This window comes from Petaurus breviceps, unplaced genomic scaffold, assembly GCF_028583685.1.
Source record: "Petaurus breviceps papuanus isolate PSGF00001 unplaced genomic scaffold, PetGlider_PUasm1.0 90895, whole genome shotgun sequence".
In the NCBI taxonomy this organism is placed as follows: domain Eukaryota; kingdom Metazoa; phylum Chordata; class Mammalia; order Diprotodontia; family Petauridae; genus Petaurus; species Petaurus breviceps.
Window position 1 is genome coordinate 30,209,946 of NW_027187372.1, and position 18,231 is coordinate 30,228,176.

At 42.2% G+C, this 18,231-nt stretch overlaps 1 protein-coding gene across 1 annotated transcript in view; it reads right to left on the reverse strand.

The window, feature by feature from the left end:
* Positions 1–13,667, reverse strand: part of PLEKHA6 (pleckstrin homology domain containing A6) — a 217,570-nt gene extending 203,903 nt beyond the window's left edge. The window contains exons 1-3 of the mRNA XM_069074647.1: positions 12,886–13,667; positions 7,449–7,525; positions 3,187–3,244 (exon numbers count right to left, since the gene is read on the reverse strand). Of these exons, the coding sequence (XP_068930748.1) occupies positions 3,187–3,244; positions 7,449–7,525; positions 12,886–12,968 (218 nt within the window). The 5' untranslated portion in view covers positions 12,969–13,667. The remainder of the gene's footprint in view (positions 1–3,186; positions 3,245–7,448; positions 7,526–12,885) is intronic.
* Between the last annotated feature and the right edge of the window lie 4,564 nt (positions 13,668–18,231).

Sequence of the window (18,231 nt, forward strand, 5' to 3'; positions counted from 1 at the left end):
AGGTTTCCTCTCCCTTGAATTCATTCAACTGATATCCTTATTAAGTACCTACTATGTGCTAGGCACCCTGGGAGGTGCTAGGGATACAGACAGAACCAGAATAGCCCTGCCCTTAAGGAGCTCACACTCCATTGAAGAAATACAACACCTGAACAAAGTAAGACAGATTAACTTCTAGATGGGCAAGAGCACCAGGGACTATGGGGATCAGAGGTGAGAGATCCTGCTGTCCTTGTTCTGCCATCTCTCACCTCCACATATTTGCACAAGCTGTCATCGGACCCAAAAAATGCCTCCCCAGACATCAGCCTTGTCTAACTCCCTGCCATCATCATTCTAGACTCAGCAGAGGCAGCACCTTCTCTAGAAAGGCTTCCTCCCTTCTTCCCAACTCCCTGCCCCTCCCTACTCCTCCTTCGAGCTCTCTCCCTCCCCCCCCTCTCTCTCTCCCTCTTCCTCTCTCTCTCCCTCTCCCTCCCTCCCTCCCTCCCTCTCTCTCTGTCTCTCTCACTTTCTTAGAGTACTTTGGTCCTCTAGCTCCCAAAATGCTCTACTTAATATTATACTAATCTGTATACATGTCATATTCCCCCAGTAAACTGTAAGTTTCTTGAGGGTAGAGAGTACGTCATTTTTTTTTCATCTTTGAAGAAAAGTCATTCCTAGGCTATGCTTCCAAAGAAACCAGGGTTTCTAAAAGATAAAGGTAAAAAGGAAGTGTATGCCAGGCAAGGGGACCACTCATGCAAAAGCATGGAGGTGAGAAATGGCATGTACAGGAAGACTGACTTCTCTCCAAACCTTGTTAATTTTTGCAGTCCAGCTCAGATCCTTCCCCTGACCTCCTATAGCATTTATTGTCCAAACTTCTTAGAATCACAGAATGTCAGAGATAGAACGGACCTTAGGGATTATCTAATATAATACTACCATTTTACAGAGCAGGAAACTGAGGCCTGGGGAATCCAGCTCTCTGCCCTATCCCTTAGCTTCATTCAGCACATATTTATCATTATTTATCATTCCATAGGACATGTTTTCAAGTCCAAAAACAGATTGTAACTCCATGAGGGCATGGAAAATATCAACCCCACCCCCAAGAGAAGCAAATGCCCCTTTCCTGAGTAAGGCAGAGATGATGCCTGCCCCTCTAGGCATGATCACCCCAGCAGCCAGTCAGTGGTGTGTTGCCTACACACTAAGTTGTAGCCTTGGGATTTGAGCCAGGATGCAGCCTGGATCAGAGTAGGAAAAACAGGGAGAGGTGATTTGGTTCCAGAACTGACTGGGAATGGGGAGGGTTTGAAGGAGGGGATGGAGAGGAAAGAGTACATGATAAAGCAGTTAAAAAAAATTGGGGAAGAGATGGCCAGAGAGTAGACCTCAAAGCTGCAGGTTCTCCCTCCCCTACAGTGACCCATCTCCAATTGTCCTGATCTATATCCTGTCACTGGACCCCGATGACTCTGGAGGAGAAGGTGAAGCTGGTGAGATTTTGCACAGCGCTCCCTCACTTAAACCCAATTCACCTGCAAGTCAAGGCATCATCTTCCTGGTGTCGTGGTCCTTTTTAAAAAGGAAGGGCAAACCACAACCACAATCTCGTGACTGACTTTGGGTCTATTAATAACATAAGTTCATTTGGAAGCAGATATTCCAGCATCAGGTGGGTTGAGTGATGGGTAAGTGTCTAAGTGAAGGCCTCCTAAGGGAATTGCCAAGGGGGAGGGGAAAGAACATTTTCTACCTTTGTCTCCCTTGCCCTCCCCTCCCCACTGACCAGATAATAACATCTGGAATTTCAGAATGTTGGAAGCCCTGTAGTTCCCATCAGCATCTGCAGTAGTATGCAGCAGAGCTGCTAACAGTGTCTTTGGAACAGCAATGACCAGCCTCAGCATTAATGTGTGGCCAGCTGAGAGATAAACCTCGGACAAACTCAGCGCACCAAAGAAAGTCAACTTCAAGACTCAGTCCGGATCTTCAGAGTCAAGCAGAGCAGCACCAAAGGTAAACTTCATAAGGATTCTATGAAAGGAGAGCTCTTGAGTTCACCCTTTTGTCACACGTGTTCTCTAAATTTGAGCCTACCCTCCCCCGACACACACACACACTGTGTATGGGAGGCAGTGTGGGGGATATTTCTATAACAACTGACTTTGCTATATCGATCCTGGGCCATCGCCAGTGTCTTGACCTTTGTGCTGCCAACGGACTTTGGATGATTCAGCCCTACTCATATCCAATTCAAATCAAGATGTCCTCCTCATGATGTCATTGGTCTTCTTGGAGAATGAACAATGAACAATAACAGGAAAAAACAGGAAGAGTTTGTGTATACATGTTTACATGTATGCATGTGTGTTTATGCATATACACACATATTATACATGCAATGCTCAATTGAATTATAAACCTATGTGTGTATATACTGTATGGATTACATTCAGGCATTTTACCTATATTGTATATATGTGTGTATATATACATACACACCTATTTATTTATGTTATTTATTTGTTTATTTATTTGCTTACTTGCTTTCTCTAATCCCAAGGAGCTTGGCCATGTGCTTTCAAGGAACTTGCACTGGGGTCATTCCATAAGCCCTGTTCTCAGGTCTTAGAGAGGAAACAAGACCTAGTCTTGCCCCCAGAATAGCCTGACAAAACTCTCTAGTAGAACCAAAGCCTTTTGCCCTCACCCTGAATCCCTAACTCAGACTCTCACCCTAGAAAAAGAGCTAGGTGGTCACAGAAATCAGGCTGGGATTTGGCCCTTCTCCCATTAGCCCCACCCAGCCCACTGGTTCTTTGGCCTTTCTTTCCCATGCCAAACCTTCCACTCCAGTCCTATTCCTCTTCCTCCCTTTCACTGAGCTCCATTCCAGTCACCTGTTTCCTTCCTCTGGCCCTTTGAGCAGGTCATGCACCTTCCCTCTTCCCACCTTTCAAACCTGCCTTCCTCCTCCAGGGATATGATCTGATTAGTATAAATCATTTTCCTCCCCGTCTTCCAAATACTCCTGCATTGATCACCAACACTTTGGAAGCTTAGCTGTAAGCATCCTGCTCATTCCCGTTCCCCAGCACTTTTGTGCTTCAGAGATCTTGGCCCAACCACCATCAGGAAACAAGAGAGAGAGGCATGGAATAGGAAAATCAGGAAGTAAACCACTTTACTTACTTGATGAAGTACGCAGCTCCTTCTGGGGTATAGCCCATCTCCCAGCCTTTGGGCAAATCTGAAAAGGTCAGAGTCTTACATCATCATCATCATCATCACTAACGTTGACCTAATGCTTGAAGGTTTACAAACCACCTTGTTGCAAAGCACTTTACAAATATTCTCTCATGTGATGCTCTCAACATCTCTAGGAGATACTTGCTATTATCATACCCATTTTATAGTGAAGGAAACTAAAGCATAAGTTAATAATAATAATAATAGTTACCATTTATATAGAACCTACTACATGCTAAGATACTTCACAATTATTATCTCATTTGATCCTCAAGGCAATCCTGGGAACTTAAGTCCTGTTACTATCTCTATTTTACAGATGAGGAAACTGAGGCAAACAGGATTAAGTCACATAGTATCTGAGGCTAGATTTGAACTCAGATCTTCCTGATTCTAAGTCCGGTGCTCTATCCACTAAGCCACCTAGCCTCCCCCAACAGAATGAAAGTCCTTTGAAGGCAAAAGCTGCTTTTCATTTTTTTGGTCTTTGTATCCCTATCACCTAGCATTACCTCTGGCACATAATAGACACTTAATTGATGCTTGCTGATTGACTAACTGATCCATGGATTGTTCATTGATGCAGATCAAAACTCCTTCCCTGTTCTTCAAAGGCACAGAGAATCATTGGACCATAGATTCAGAGCTGGAAGGGACGTCAGAAGTCAGCTAGCCCAACTTCCTTAATTTACAGATGACAAGACAGCAATCACACTGGCATACCCAGGATGGCTGCTAGCACAGGTTCTTAGATCTGCTTTACTAGGAAAGTTCAAGGGGTTGACAATCTTTTTTTTTTTAATTACATTCATTAGTTAAGGGAAGAAGTCAGCACCCTGAACTTCAGAGAAAATACAAGCAGAGAAATAAAGACCAATAGATAGGGATTCTAACTGTCTGAGAAATTAGCACAGGCCCACAGACAGATTCAATTGTCTGACCAAGGCAATACATACATAATTACCAGAGAGAGAAAAGCACCAACATCTGGGTTTTTCAAAGGGGTGCTCCTTCACAGCTACCCAGAGTCTCAGTTAGTCAAATCACAAGAACACTCTTCCAATAAGTGCGCCCCAAAGCAAAATGCTAACCTCAGAGTATATATACCCTTCTTCAGGGTCAGAGGGCATCCCAACCCTCATAACTCGGTGCCTAATTAGAAATGAACAAAAGGTGTGAAAGCCTTCCTACAAAGCAAGCCTCCCCCAAGCAAGCTTCCTTTAAGGGACTCCACCTGAAGCCACTGATTCTTCTTCAGTCCCTATAGGTCTCCAATACATAGTTGTTGGGGTTTTTTTGAGTAACCAAGGTTCATGGAATCAAACACTTGTATTCTAGTCATAAATGAAAGGAAAAGGAAGGAAATAGGTCATCTTAATCCATCAGCAAAACTGCTTATCCTCAGAGAGATTCTTCTAAATTATTAGGAACCTTTTCAATTTCACCTGCTTTCCTTGTTGTCCCAAAGAAGAGTTATAAGCAGAGTTCTAGGAGGGATCATTCCTTGGCTTCACATCCCTTAAGCTTTCTCTAATAGGTTTATACATGTTTCATTTGCATTTGTGTGTTTATCTCATATCTTTTTTTATCTTTATGCAAGGAGAAGTCATGCTTATCAAACATGCTGATTTCGCAAACCCAAAACCTGGAGAGGGACAACTAACCACATCTGATGAAAGAATAAGGATCCAAAATTAATCTCAACAGACTTGAGCAATAGGCCAAGTCTAATATGATGAAATTTAGTTGGGATAAATAGGAAGTCCTACCCTAAGATTTAAAAAATCAACTTCAGAACTACAGGCTGGAGCGATAGGGCTAAAAATTTTTCAAATTACTCTCCATCTGGGGATTTCAGGAGAGCACCAGTTCAATAAAAGTAAACAGGGAAGCAAAGGCAGCCAAAAGAATCAATGCAATAATAAACTATGCTGAGAAGCATAGTGTCTGGTCCTATTGTATTATATTCAGTCATGGGCATTACAAGAAAGGACACTGACAAGCTAGAAAACATTCAGAGGAGGGTGTCCAGGACAAGGAAAGGACCGAAGAAAACTCAATCCATCGATTATTAAATATTACTATGTTCCAGGCATTGTATGATATGAGAGCTGGGAGGAGGAAATGGGGATTGTTAAGCCTGGAAAGGAGACTTTTTATTGCTCATTCGTATCCAACTCTTCATGACCCAATTCAGGGTTTTCTTGGCAAAGATCTAGAGTGGTTGCCGTTTTCTTCCCCAGTTCATTTTACAGACGAGGAAACTAAAGCAAACAAGGTTAAGTGACTTGCTCAGGGTCACACAGCTAGTAAGTGTCTGAGGCTGGATTTAAACTCAGGAAGATGAATCTTCCTGGTTCCATGCCCACTGGTCTGTGCATTTTGGTGCTACTAGCTGCCCCCTTCCCCCATAAAGCGTAGAATTAAGACAAATGGGCAGGGGTGGCAAAGAGGCAGGTTTAGTTTAGATATAAGGTGAAACTTCCTAAGGAATACAGCTGTTCAAAATTGGAAATGAATGGGAATAAATTCACAGTATCATAGATGGGACCTTAGAGATTGTATGGTCCAACCTCTTCATTTGACAGATGAAACTGAGGTCCAGAGAGGTTATGCAACTTCTCCAAGGTCACAGAGGTAGTAAGAAAGCAGAGCCAGAATTTGAATCCAGATCCTTTAACACCACATCCAGCATTCCACATGTAGTGGGAGTATCACAGATTGTATTCTTGTCCTGTATTGGCTTCAGTTGCAGTAGATCAACAATTCTAAAAGTGTGGTCCTGGGACCCCAGAGGGGTCCCTGAGGTCAAAATTATTTTCATGTAAGGTGGGGGAGGCTAGGTGGCACAGCAAATAGAGCACTGGCCCTGGAGTCAGGAGAACCTGAGTTCAAATACAGCCTCAGACACAATACTGCCTATAATACATAGCCATGTGACCTTGGGCAAGTCACTTAACCCCAACTTCCCTGCCCTCCCCCCTCCAAAAAAAAGCATAATAATACTAAGGTGTTTTAATTTCTAATAGGGTAAATATCAATAGCTAGAAGCCACAAAAACAAAAGCTTTTGGTGGGTAGAGGTTGGGAAAGGACCATCCTCAATAATTTTTAAGAGAACAAAGAAGTCCTAAGACCAAATAAATAATTACTAAGGTCCCTTCCAACTCCAAGTTTTGTGATTCTTTGATTCTGTATCCTAAACTACCCCCATTCTCTTTTCAGAAAGGGACCTCCCTAATGACAAGGACACAGTATTCCCCTCAGACTGAGAGCTACCTGGAGGAGGCAGGGACTCTATCTCCTTCTTTGTCTGGATTCTTTGATCCCTCAATTCATGACTGCACAAGTCATCCTCAGTATAAATAGCATTTATTCATTGGGGATGGAAATAAAAATGGAATGCAATGACAATATCTAGTTTTTATATAGGGGCAGCTAGGTGGCACAGTGGAGAGAGCCTTGGAACCAGGAAGACTCATCTTTCTGAGTTAAAATTCAGCTTCAAACACTTACTGGCTGTGTGACCAAGGGTAAGTCACTTGACCCTGTTTGCCTCAGTTTCCTCATCTAAAAAATGAGCTGGAGAAGGAAATGGCAAACTCCTCCAGTATCACTGCCACAAAAATCCCAAATGGGGTCATAAGGAGTTATATGCCTAAAATGACTCAACAACAACAAAAGTATTTATGTGGGGCTTTACTTTTTTTTTTTGGAGGGGGGAGGCAGGGCAATTGGGGTTAAGTGACTTGCCCAAGGTCACATGGCTAGTAAGTATGTCAAGTGTCTGAGGCCAGATTGGAACTCAGGTCCTCCTGACTCCAGGGCTGGTGCTCTATTTACTGTGCCACCTAGCAGCTCTGGGGCTTTACAATTTTCAAGACATTTTACATACATTATCACATTTGAGCCTCATCAGATGATGAAGTCAGAATTCAGGAAGGCTAAATGATCTGTCCATGGACACCAGCTAGTCAGTGTCAGAGACAGGACTTGAACCCAGGTTTTTCCTGACTCCAGAGTCTACCATTCTTATCACTACAACCTGTTGAAATCTTTGTGACTGAAGATATCTCTGTGTCCCAGGACAGATGATCCCCCAGGGCAGACAAAGTCAGGGAGTTTCTGTAGTCTTCTTATAGGCTATAGGCACTGCTGATGCTAAGAGACAAATGGTGAAGAGGTAGGGATTGATTTGTTCCTTACCAGGGTTGGAGACTTGTCCGCTCTGGATTGGAGATTCTGTGCCTGGATGCACCCAGCTAGTTGACTGTTCCTCATCACTGCAAAGAACCCCAAAAGAAAAATCAAACTCCAAAGATGGTGGCCTTTCCATACACCAACACTTCCTTGAGCTCTGCTCCCCTCTGCCCCCAACCCTCAGGTCATGTCAACATCAACAATCAGATCCAAATGTATGTGGAAATACAAACTCCTCTATCTGGCATCTAAAACCCTTCACAAACTGAGTCTGATCTATCTGGCAGGTTTATTCTACATACACCATGCGTCTACCTGCCCTCTACCCTCAAGCCTTCTTCTGCTCCTTGTGGGACAGTCCATTCCATACGTGGAATGCCCTCCTTCCTCCCCTCTATGCCTTAGAATCCTTAGGATCCTTTGAAAGGCCGGCTCAGGTACCACTTTATCCATAGGGCCTACACATGAGACCCTCCCGCCTGCTAGAACCTCTCTCCATACCTTATATTTGTGATGCATATATGTGTGCAGATAGATATGCTTGTATTCCACACACACACACACACACACACACATATACATATGTACACATATATATGGGCAGACATGCAAAATAAATGAGGATACACAAGATATAGACATGTCTATGTTTATATCTATATAAACATATTATCTACATATATCATACATAGATATAGAAAGATATATGTCTTGTATATATACATTTCTCCCCATATAGATGTGTGGATATAACCTATGTCTGTGTTTAAATCTTGCATATATGTGCATGTGTATTGCTAGATAGAATGTAAATTCCCTAAGGGAAAAAGTTGTTTTTTTTTTTCATCCCCATTATCTGACATATAAGTGCTTAATAAAGGATTATTGATTAATTGACTGAAAACTCAAGTGTCACCAGGCATTTCTGGATCTCCCCAGATGCTAGTGCTTCCCCCTACCCCTGAAATTAACCTGTGTATGAGTGTATGTAATACAGTATATATGATATATTGTGTATAATACATGTATTGCATATACTATATTATATGTGTGTATATATTAATATGTACAGAGTAGACAGAGTGGATTCTATTAGTGCCCTATCAATAGAGAGAGCTGGAACTTAAAGAGGCCTATTCACTGAACAGATATTACTTCACTCTAAGTGAGAACCTGAAAAGGCCTTAGCCTAAAAGGGCCAGGGTCTCCCATTGCATCCTGGGTCATGACTCTGGAGGAGAAAGTGAGGCTGCTGACCTTGTGCAGCCCTCCCTCACTCAAATCAAAGTCAACCGCAAGTCCTGTCATTATTTCCCTGAAGCCATGGTCCTCTTCAAATTGTCAGTGTGAGCTTTAGCACTCTGGAAATTGGCAAACTCTACAAATCAGGGCTTGGTTTATTTTTTTTATTAATTGTCTAGACTTAAGAAAGTGATGGAGAAAATGTTAACAAAGAGGATTACACATAAAAGTGTGCTGTGGGTATAGTTTTCTCAAAGAGCCAATTGTTAAACTTTTGCTAACACACTACTAGTATTTTCCCTTGAGACCACTCCCAATTTATCTTGCATATCAGAGGTGTCAAACACACTACTGCAATACTCCTGAGTGTTTCCAAACAGATTAAAATGTAATTGGAAAATATTTAACAAAACAAATAAAAATACAATAGAACATTGATAATGTTAATACTTGGTTTTCTAAGTCAATATGTGGCCTGCAGGGACATATATATATATATATATATATATATATATATATATATATATACCTATCCATCCACACATATACAGGTGTGTGTGTATGTGTCTGTGTCTGTCTGTCTGCTGTCTGTCTCAGTGGATACAGCACTGGACCTGGAATCAAAAGGACTTGCCTTCAAATCTGGTTTCAGATACTCACTAGCTATGTGACCCTGGGCAAGTCACTTAAGCTCTGTTTGCCTTAATCCAATGAAGAAGGAAATGGCAAACCACTCCAGTAGCTTTGCTAAGAAAAGCCCAGAGAGGGTCACAGAGAGTCAGACATGATTGAACAACCCTATATGGCTTAATGACTGTTTCACCCGGAGTTTGACACCACTGCTTATATAAATCTTGTTTGCATGCCGTCTCCCCCAGTAGACTGTGAACTTCTAGAGAGCAGGAATTGTTTTTTGCCTTTCTCTATGTCCCCAGTGCTCAGCACAGTACTTGACACATACTATAGCAGGTGATTAATAAATGCTCATAGCCGATGGGTTGACCTCTAAAGGTTTTGTGAGTCAGAAGAGAGCAGCCCTTCAGACTCCTAAGGGGAAGGAGTGCCGGTGCTGGTGCCTGGCCAAACAGTAGCCTCACAGAGCCCTAGGACTGCCCCACGGCCACTCTGAGGCAGAGCCTATGAGAAGTCTCAAGAATAGGATGGCTGAGTGAGGTGGGGAACGTACTGAATAGATACTGAATATCCCTGAGTCAACGGGAAGACAATCCTGACCAGTGTGCTGGGAAGAATCCTGGGTTCAAGATGTCGCTGAAGCTTGAGGTCCCTGGTCTTGGCTCCAATCCCAGGAGGAAGAGAGGGAGAGCAGGGTCTCCAAAAGCTGGACAAGGGCTCTGAGCTGGGGTAGTTCAAACAGACACCCATAATGAGGGATGGGGGTGGGGGGAGAGAAGGTATGATGGGGAAAAGATGATTAACTATAAGTGTGTTGATAATAACTCATATTTATAGAGTGCTTTTGAGCTTTCAGCTTTCAGCAAGTGCCAAAGAATCTTTCAGCAAGTGACCTCAGAAGCTAGCCCAAGGCCAAGGACTTCAAAATAGTTCATTTCAAAGATGACATAATAATAGCATTAATAGAGATGAGGGTGATAATAACAGCAAATACAAGAGCTAAAGTTCAAGGTTCAGCCCAGGAGGGCACCACCCTAATCTTCCCTGTCTTATCTCCTCTCCTTCTAAGCTCCCTCCCAGGGGTGGGGAATCTATGGCCTTGAGGCCACAGGTGGCCCTCTAGGGCCTCAAGTACAGCCCTGTGACTGAATTCAAACTGTGAGTCCAGCCTAATGGCACTACCCCCTGCTCCTGAGGACACCAGGTGCTAACCACATTCATCTGTGCCTAGCTCGATCCTACTCCCTATGCCTGGAATGGCATTCCTGCCACCTTCACAAGCTGTATTTCCATCCACCTTCTCAAATGCCAGCTTTTCCAGGAAGTCTTCCCGATCTCCTTAGCTTTTAAATTGCCTTTCCCCTTTGAATGTACACACAACAGTTTGGGTTATTTTTTTTTCCCAGTTTCATTGATATACTTCATATATACGTTAGTTACCTGTGCTGATAGCTTTACCTCCTATGAGACTGTGTAATTATGATGCTTGGTCTCAAAGAAGAGAAGAGAAAATGAGCCTTCCCTCCTTCTTTGTAGATATTTCTTTTCAATTCTTTCTATTCTACTATGTTATAGAAATACTTGTTATTTCTTAAGTGTTCAGAATAAAATAAATTAAATTTGAAAAAAAGAAGTGGGAGATTATAGGCATGGATCATTGAACATACTACAAAATTGGCTGCTATACTATTTTTGTGGAAATTATTTCCCCCCCCCTTTATATTTCTTTTTTACTCTTCTGTTCATAAGGTCAGGGACCATGTCTTCTGAACATTATAGGCATAGAACATTGAACGTACTGCAAAATTAGTTGCTGTTAACTATTTTTGCTGAAATAATTTTTCCCTTTCTCTTAATATTTCTTTTTTTACTCTTCTGTTCATAAGGTCAGGGATGATGCCTTCTGAACACAGGACTTTCCTAGGACCCAGAGCAGTGCTGTCCACAGAGAGCTACTTAATGTTCGCTAAAGGAATGAATGAATGAAATATGGAGACTGATCATTCATTAGCACAGTGATTGTTGAGGCCATCTATTACTGGGGAAAGAGCGACAGTCTAGGAATTAAGAAACCATAATTCTAGTTCAGACTACAAGTAAGGATGTGACCTTGGTTAAGTAATTTAATCTCCACAGAGAAGATTCCATAATAGAGGCAGTATGATGCAGGAGATAGAACACCAGACCTAGAGTCAGAAAGATACGGGTTCAAATCTACCTCTCAGACCCTTTATAAGCTTTGGGAGCCCAGGCTAGCTAATTAACCTCTTTGAGTCTCAGTTTCCTCATCTCTAAAATGGGAATACTAAAGAACCTACTTTTCATGGGTTCTGTGAAGTTCAAATGAGATTATATAAATAAGTAAATTTATAAATATATACATGAATATTTTGTATATTCTATCATAAATATGTATATGTAAATATGCTTGTATAGATATGCGTTTGTATATGTGTGTATGAATATATGTATGGGTATAGATAGAATATATATTCTATACAAATATATATTTGTATGTATGCATATGTATATACGTATGTGTATATATACACATAGATATATGTATACACAAAGATTATACACACAAAAAGAGATAGAGAGATAAAGAGATAGATAGGTAGACAGACAGACAGACAGACAGACAGACAGACAGACAGATAGATAGATAGATAGATAGATAGATAGATAGATAGATAGATAGATAGATAATGTATATGTATATCTTTATAATGTTAGGTATATCCCCCAAGCCACATTCTCCACTTTTACAATGAGAAAATTGAACTAGGATCCTTAAAATCATTTCCAGCCCTTTAACATTTTCAGGTTCATACACAACTAAAGGAACCAAGGCTCTGAGATGTCCCCAGATTCATATGAGTTTAGAAAGTAAAGTCATCTGTTGTCAATAGTAGCAATACCTCTACTTACTCTTTTAAAGATGCCACACATAATGGGGGCATCTTACTCTTCTCCGAACCCTTTACAAGAAGCAAGGGGAGAGGGGCATGTTGATTAGCCCCATTTTACAGAAAAAAAAAAAAAGCAGCTTGTCCCTAAGAGGCTAAGGAGGGTCTCCTGGTATACTTTCCCTTGTAGTCTAAATGTCTTGCTTTCCTTAAATGTTTTTTTTTTTTTAATCTAAAGAAGCCCAGCAGTGACCTCTGCTCCTGCTAGGGGACAAAATTGGAAGGAAGGAGTATTAGACTGGACCATGGAGAACCAGGGGCTTTAGACCAAGCCTTTCCTCCTCCTCCAAGCCTTCAATTCTACTGTGACAGAGGGGGAAGGGCCTTCCTTGTCATGCCCTTCTAAAGACCTTTTAGGTGGGTGATTGAATGAGTGATTCTTTTTATAGGACTTTGAACCATTGGGAAAAAGGCGGGAGAGACATTCAAACAAATATTGTGATAAACTTAGTCACACTTTGTCACCACCCTCTCCTGTCTCTGGGTCACTTTCCTATCCCTACCCTTATCCCCCAACCCAGCCAACTAAAAGATACTTGGGGGACATGGGGGCTGGGAGGATTTTTAAAAGGAAAAGAAAAATTAAGAAACCAACATACTTGATGAAGAAGATTCTGCCACCACAGTCAACTCCGTATGTCCAGCAGCCAGGCAAATCCAGCCAATCAATCTCATCTGCCATCTCAGTACTCAATAATCCTTTCCCACCTCCTCAGGCAATAAGTTGACTTCAGCCTTTTCTCCTTCTGGGATTCTCTCTCTCCAAGGAGCCTCCACTCTCCACCTCCTCCCAGGAAGATGAGGTAGTGAAGTCAGGCCAGCCTGGGGCCGTAGGTTCCAAGCCACCTCCTGGATCCCCAAGGCAGCCAGAGAGGTACAGGTGAGCCTGGCCTCTCACCCAAGGAGGACTGGCTGAAAGCAGACTGGGAGTCACCAGCGGGGTAGAGGCCTTGACACAACAGAGGCCAGCTCAGCATCCAGGCTTGCAAGCCTCAGAAGCCACACCAGACACCACCTGCCTTCTTCTGGAGTCTGAGTCCATTGCTTTCCTTCAGACTGCCTCCTTAACTTTAATTACTGACAATTAGTTTGAGGTGAGTAATTATGACGTTTATCTCTGCCTATACAGTTACCCAGAGCAGATATCCCTCGGCACCGAAGCTCTCTAGATTCTCAGGTCTGGCTCACAAGATGAAGGACAGAAGCCTTCCGAGGATTCCAAACAGAAAGGAACCATATGTCATGTATGAGAAATGGGTGTTGCCTTCTAAGCTCAAAGCTACCCAGTCAGCCAGCCCTTAAATTTACAGGTGCCTGGGAGAAACGAAGGCGGAGTCAAGCCAACACCTAGGAGCGATAGTCGCAAGCAAACTGAACACCCCAGAAGCCTGGCTGATCTCCCGTGTTGGGGCGCAGGGGGAACCAGTTTGACTGAAAGAGCCTTGAATCACAGGGTGTGAAAAACATGTCCGGTCAGTTACAGAAATGGGGAATGTGGTCAAAGTCTGGTTCAGCTTGGTGGGAGGTCAGGTAAAGACCAAAGGTTAAATAAATGGTGAGGAGAAAGGGGTCCCTACACATCCATGCCCTCTCCACAAGGAATCCCTTACCCAAGATGCCAGGCTGACCAGACAAGTTAATTCTCCACATTTTGTTCAATCATTCTCCTCTGGAAAGCCTGCCATGACTGAGCAGAATCAGGACACTAATAACTCATAACTTACCCTCATATCTTTAAAGTTTGCAAAGCACACTCCTTACAAAAACTCTGTAAGGCAGGAAGTATAGGTATTAAGACTGCATTATACAGATGAGGAAACTGAGGCTCAGATGGATTAAGTGATTTGCCTTTGCCATGTGAACAGCCAGCAAGGGTTGGTCCTGGGGTTTGCCTGGCTCCAAGTCCAGTGTTTTCCCAATTAAAATATACTGTTTCCCCTTATGAGATTTTCTCTACATCAATTATCACCAATAGTCCTCTTTCCTCTAATAATATTTCCCCAAGTATGGGAAATAAAGGGGAAGAGTCAGAGCTAGGGAATCTAATTTATGAGTGTTATGATATGAATGTTTAAGCATTGCTTCCCCTTTTAGCATCTCTCTCAGAAAACAGGGACTATTTCAGTTGTCTCCTAGTACATCAGTACAATTATAGATGGATGTTGACCTATGTGCACATGGGGTATCATACAGAAAATGAGGTGAATGATCTGATGGCAAGAGGAAGTGAGAACAGAGAGATAGCCCTAATACTGCCCTGGATCCTGTGACACATAAAAGGGTGTAGACCCTGGACAAGGCTTTTAGCACCTATGGTGGATCCTCTGTGACTAACTATGGGAGAACATGAGCAAGAATTACATCAGAGGAGAAGGCTTGGATAGGATGTAGTCTATACTAATAGAAGGAATATTCATATGGATGAGATAACAGATCCAGTATAAGTTCTGAAACTCGATGATGCTCATGGAAGCCAGACAGAGCTTTGCTAGGTCTGGTTCTGGGTCAAAGCTAGGGTATTATCATCTGCTTGGAGCCTATACCTGGAAGTGAAGAGCGTTCACTTCTTGTTTCCATCTGATGTGCTTAAAAGTAGGATAAGCAGAATTATAGATGATGGGGGTGGCTAGGTGGCTCAGTGAATAAGGAGGACCCAAGTTTGGTTCCAGCCTCAGACACTTAACACCCACACACACACACACACACACACACACACACACACACACACACACACACATACACAAACTAGCCGTGTAACCTTGGGGAAGTTATTTAACCCCAGTTGCCCCCCAAAAAGCAAAAAAAAAAAAAAAAAAAAGAATTATAGATGATGGGAGAATAATCCACTGGTCATGGACCTGGTTTTAACATAACAATCAGTCAATGAGCTGTGGATTGTTAGAGCTGGGAGTCTAGCACGAGGTGATACATTGATGTTCCACTTGAGTCAACGTGCTTTCAATATTACACTTCAAAAATTAAAAAAAAATAATTGGCAACTCTAATATTCTTAAGACTTGAAGCATTTTGGAGAACTAATCTGAATTTGAATTATAATCCATTTTCTGAATTCCATGGTAGGGATGAGACTTTACAAGTTGACGCTGAATATAACCCAAAGGAAATTTAGGGAACCCTAGGGATTAGGAACAGTGAGTGTTTTCAATGCTGTGACTTAGAAAAGAGCCTAACTTCTGCCTGCCATTTTTTAGTTTTCCCCACCACCGTGGGAGAGCTAACTTTTCTATTGTCCCACAGTGCAGAAGATACAGACCTAATGGTCTCCTTGCCTCCAGTTTCTACTTCTCCCACCCATGCTCTACACAGAAGTCAAATTGATATTACTAATGAATAGGTCTAACTGAATCACCTCTTGATGGAGAAGCTTAGGTGGTTTCTTTTTGCTCCTAAGATAAAGTGTAAACTTTTCTGTTTGGCATTTAAGGCCCTCTGCAATCTGGCTCCAACTTACCTTTTCAAATTGGTTTCATATCCCCCAACAGACTTTATGTTCCAGTCAAATTAGTCTACTTGTTGTTGCCTGAACATAACACTCCATCTCCTCTTTTCATGCTCTCCCTCTTCCCCTCATCAACCAAAATAACTCTGTCCTTTCAAGGTTCACCTCAGACATTGCCTTCTACAAGAGGCCTTTCCAGATTCCCCAGTCATGAATGTTCTGGACTACCATCCCAACAATTACTTTGAACTTATTTTATCTGAAAATCTCATTTGTATGGCAGGCATTATAGTGTAACGGATAGAGAGGATACCTCTAAACAACAAAGACCCATGGTCAAGTCCTTCCACTGGCACATGGTGTCCGTGTGATTCTGAGCAAGGGGCTCTAGGAAACTCCCTAAGACTTGAATTTACAGAGTATATACCAGGCTGCTTCAGTATCAGGAATTTCCTTCCTCATCTGGGGATGAACTCCCAGGTCCAATCTCCGTTCTAATATTTTGTATTTACTCAGCAGTGTGTATGTTGTTCATCCCAGGAGAACAGAAGTTCCTTGGAGGCTGGTGCCCCCAAATTTTCCTTTTCATTTTTGCATCCCTAAGACCGCACACAATGCCTATAAGGTACTTTAATAAATGCTTGCTGAATTGAGGGAAGACCTAATGAATTCTAAATTCCATGATCATAGGAATTGGATCAGTTTTTGTCTGTGTACCCTTAGCACCTAGCACAATGCCTTCCCAAAGCAGGCTTACTAAACACTTTGAATTAAACTGAACAGAAATGGGGCCTAGTTTTTTTCCCTCTCAGAAGCTATGAGTCCTTTCTGATTGAGTATAATCAGAAGCAGTATTTGTGGGGGGAATAAAGGAGCCTTTAAGCCCTTCAATTCTTCATTGAGAAAACTAAAAAGTAAGGGGAATAGATTCTTCCCTGTCCCATCATGAGGGAGAGTTAGCACACTTGTGAAACACCTGTGAGACTTGTCCTGCTGATAAGACATGGAACAAATGGGATAGGCCCTTCCACCACGGAGGATCTGAACCATCTAATTTCTCTGCCAAGATGCCCCCAGGGAAAATACCAGCAGTCAACAAGATCCCAGATTAACCTGAGCAACCAGTAAGGGCTGTCTCTTGGTGTGGAGTTGGGAAACGAAATGACTTGTATCTTTAAAAATGTATTTGCTTTACTCTCTGAGGGGTTTTCTTCACAAGGCTTGGATTGCCTTTATTTTATATAAGTTCAGTTTAAATTCTTGATAGACAAAGCACTGTGTTAGGTGTCTATGGCTGCTGGGAAATCTTGAGATGAGAAAAGACCAATTGTTTGGGGGTGGTGACAACAGCACAGAGAAAAGCTTGTCTGAAAATATATTCAGAGCAATACTCTCTAACATCTTTTAGGATACTTCCCATATATTATAACATATCTGTCATTATCAGCAACAATTATACTAATAAATTTGGGGTGATGCTATGTTTCACCCCCAAAAGCTAACCAGGGGTGAGGAACCTGCAGCCTTGAGGCCACATGTGGCCCTCTAAGTCCTCAAGTGCAGTCCTTTGACTGAATCCAAGTTTCACAGAACAATTTGTAGCTGTAATCAGATTTAGTGAAGAGAAACCATAGGGAGTTGACATACGGAGCTTACTTTCAGCTAAAGCCAATGCGATGGGCTATTTGCAGCCAACATGTGATTTCCTTATTTAGTAAAAAGTGCTGTTAAAGATCAATGAACTTTTATTAGCCACGTAACTGATAGATAAATCACTGAATCTCCCTAAGAATCAGACTCCTCATCTGTAAGGTGGGAATGAGAGGCAGTATAATGGATAAATGGAGGGACTAAACATCCCATTGGCATCTCAAATTCAACATGTCCTAAACAGGATTCTTTATCTTGTCCCTCAAATCCAGTCCTCTGCTTAGCTCTCCTGGCTTTCCCTAATGCAATGAGGAAATGATTTGTGAGAAGTGCAGAAGAGGATTAGGACCTAATTGGTCTCCCTGCCTCCAAGTCTTTGCCTCTTGAACCCATCCTCTCTACAACTGCTAAGTTGATACACCTAAAACACAATCCTCTGTTGCTGCCTTATAGAATACAAACACCTTGGAGCAGCTAGGTTGTGCAGTGAATAGAGCACCAGCCCTGACGTCAGGAGGACCTGGTTTCAAATCCAGCCTCTGACATTTATCACTTACTAGCCATGTGACCTTGGGCAAGTCACAACCCCAATTGCCCAGCTTTCCTCCCTCCAAAAAGCCAAAAAAAAAAAAAGAATACAAACACCTCAGCCCAACATTGAAAACCTTCCACAGTCTGGGTCCCATTCCACTTTTCTAACTTTATTTCATCTTACATCTTTCTAGTCTTTTTATCTTGCATCTTATATATCTTCACTTAATTTTGCAGGAAAAGAGGCCCGTGTGACATTCTACCTCTATTCCATTTTGCCTTTGCAAAAGTGATCCCTCACTTT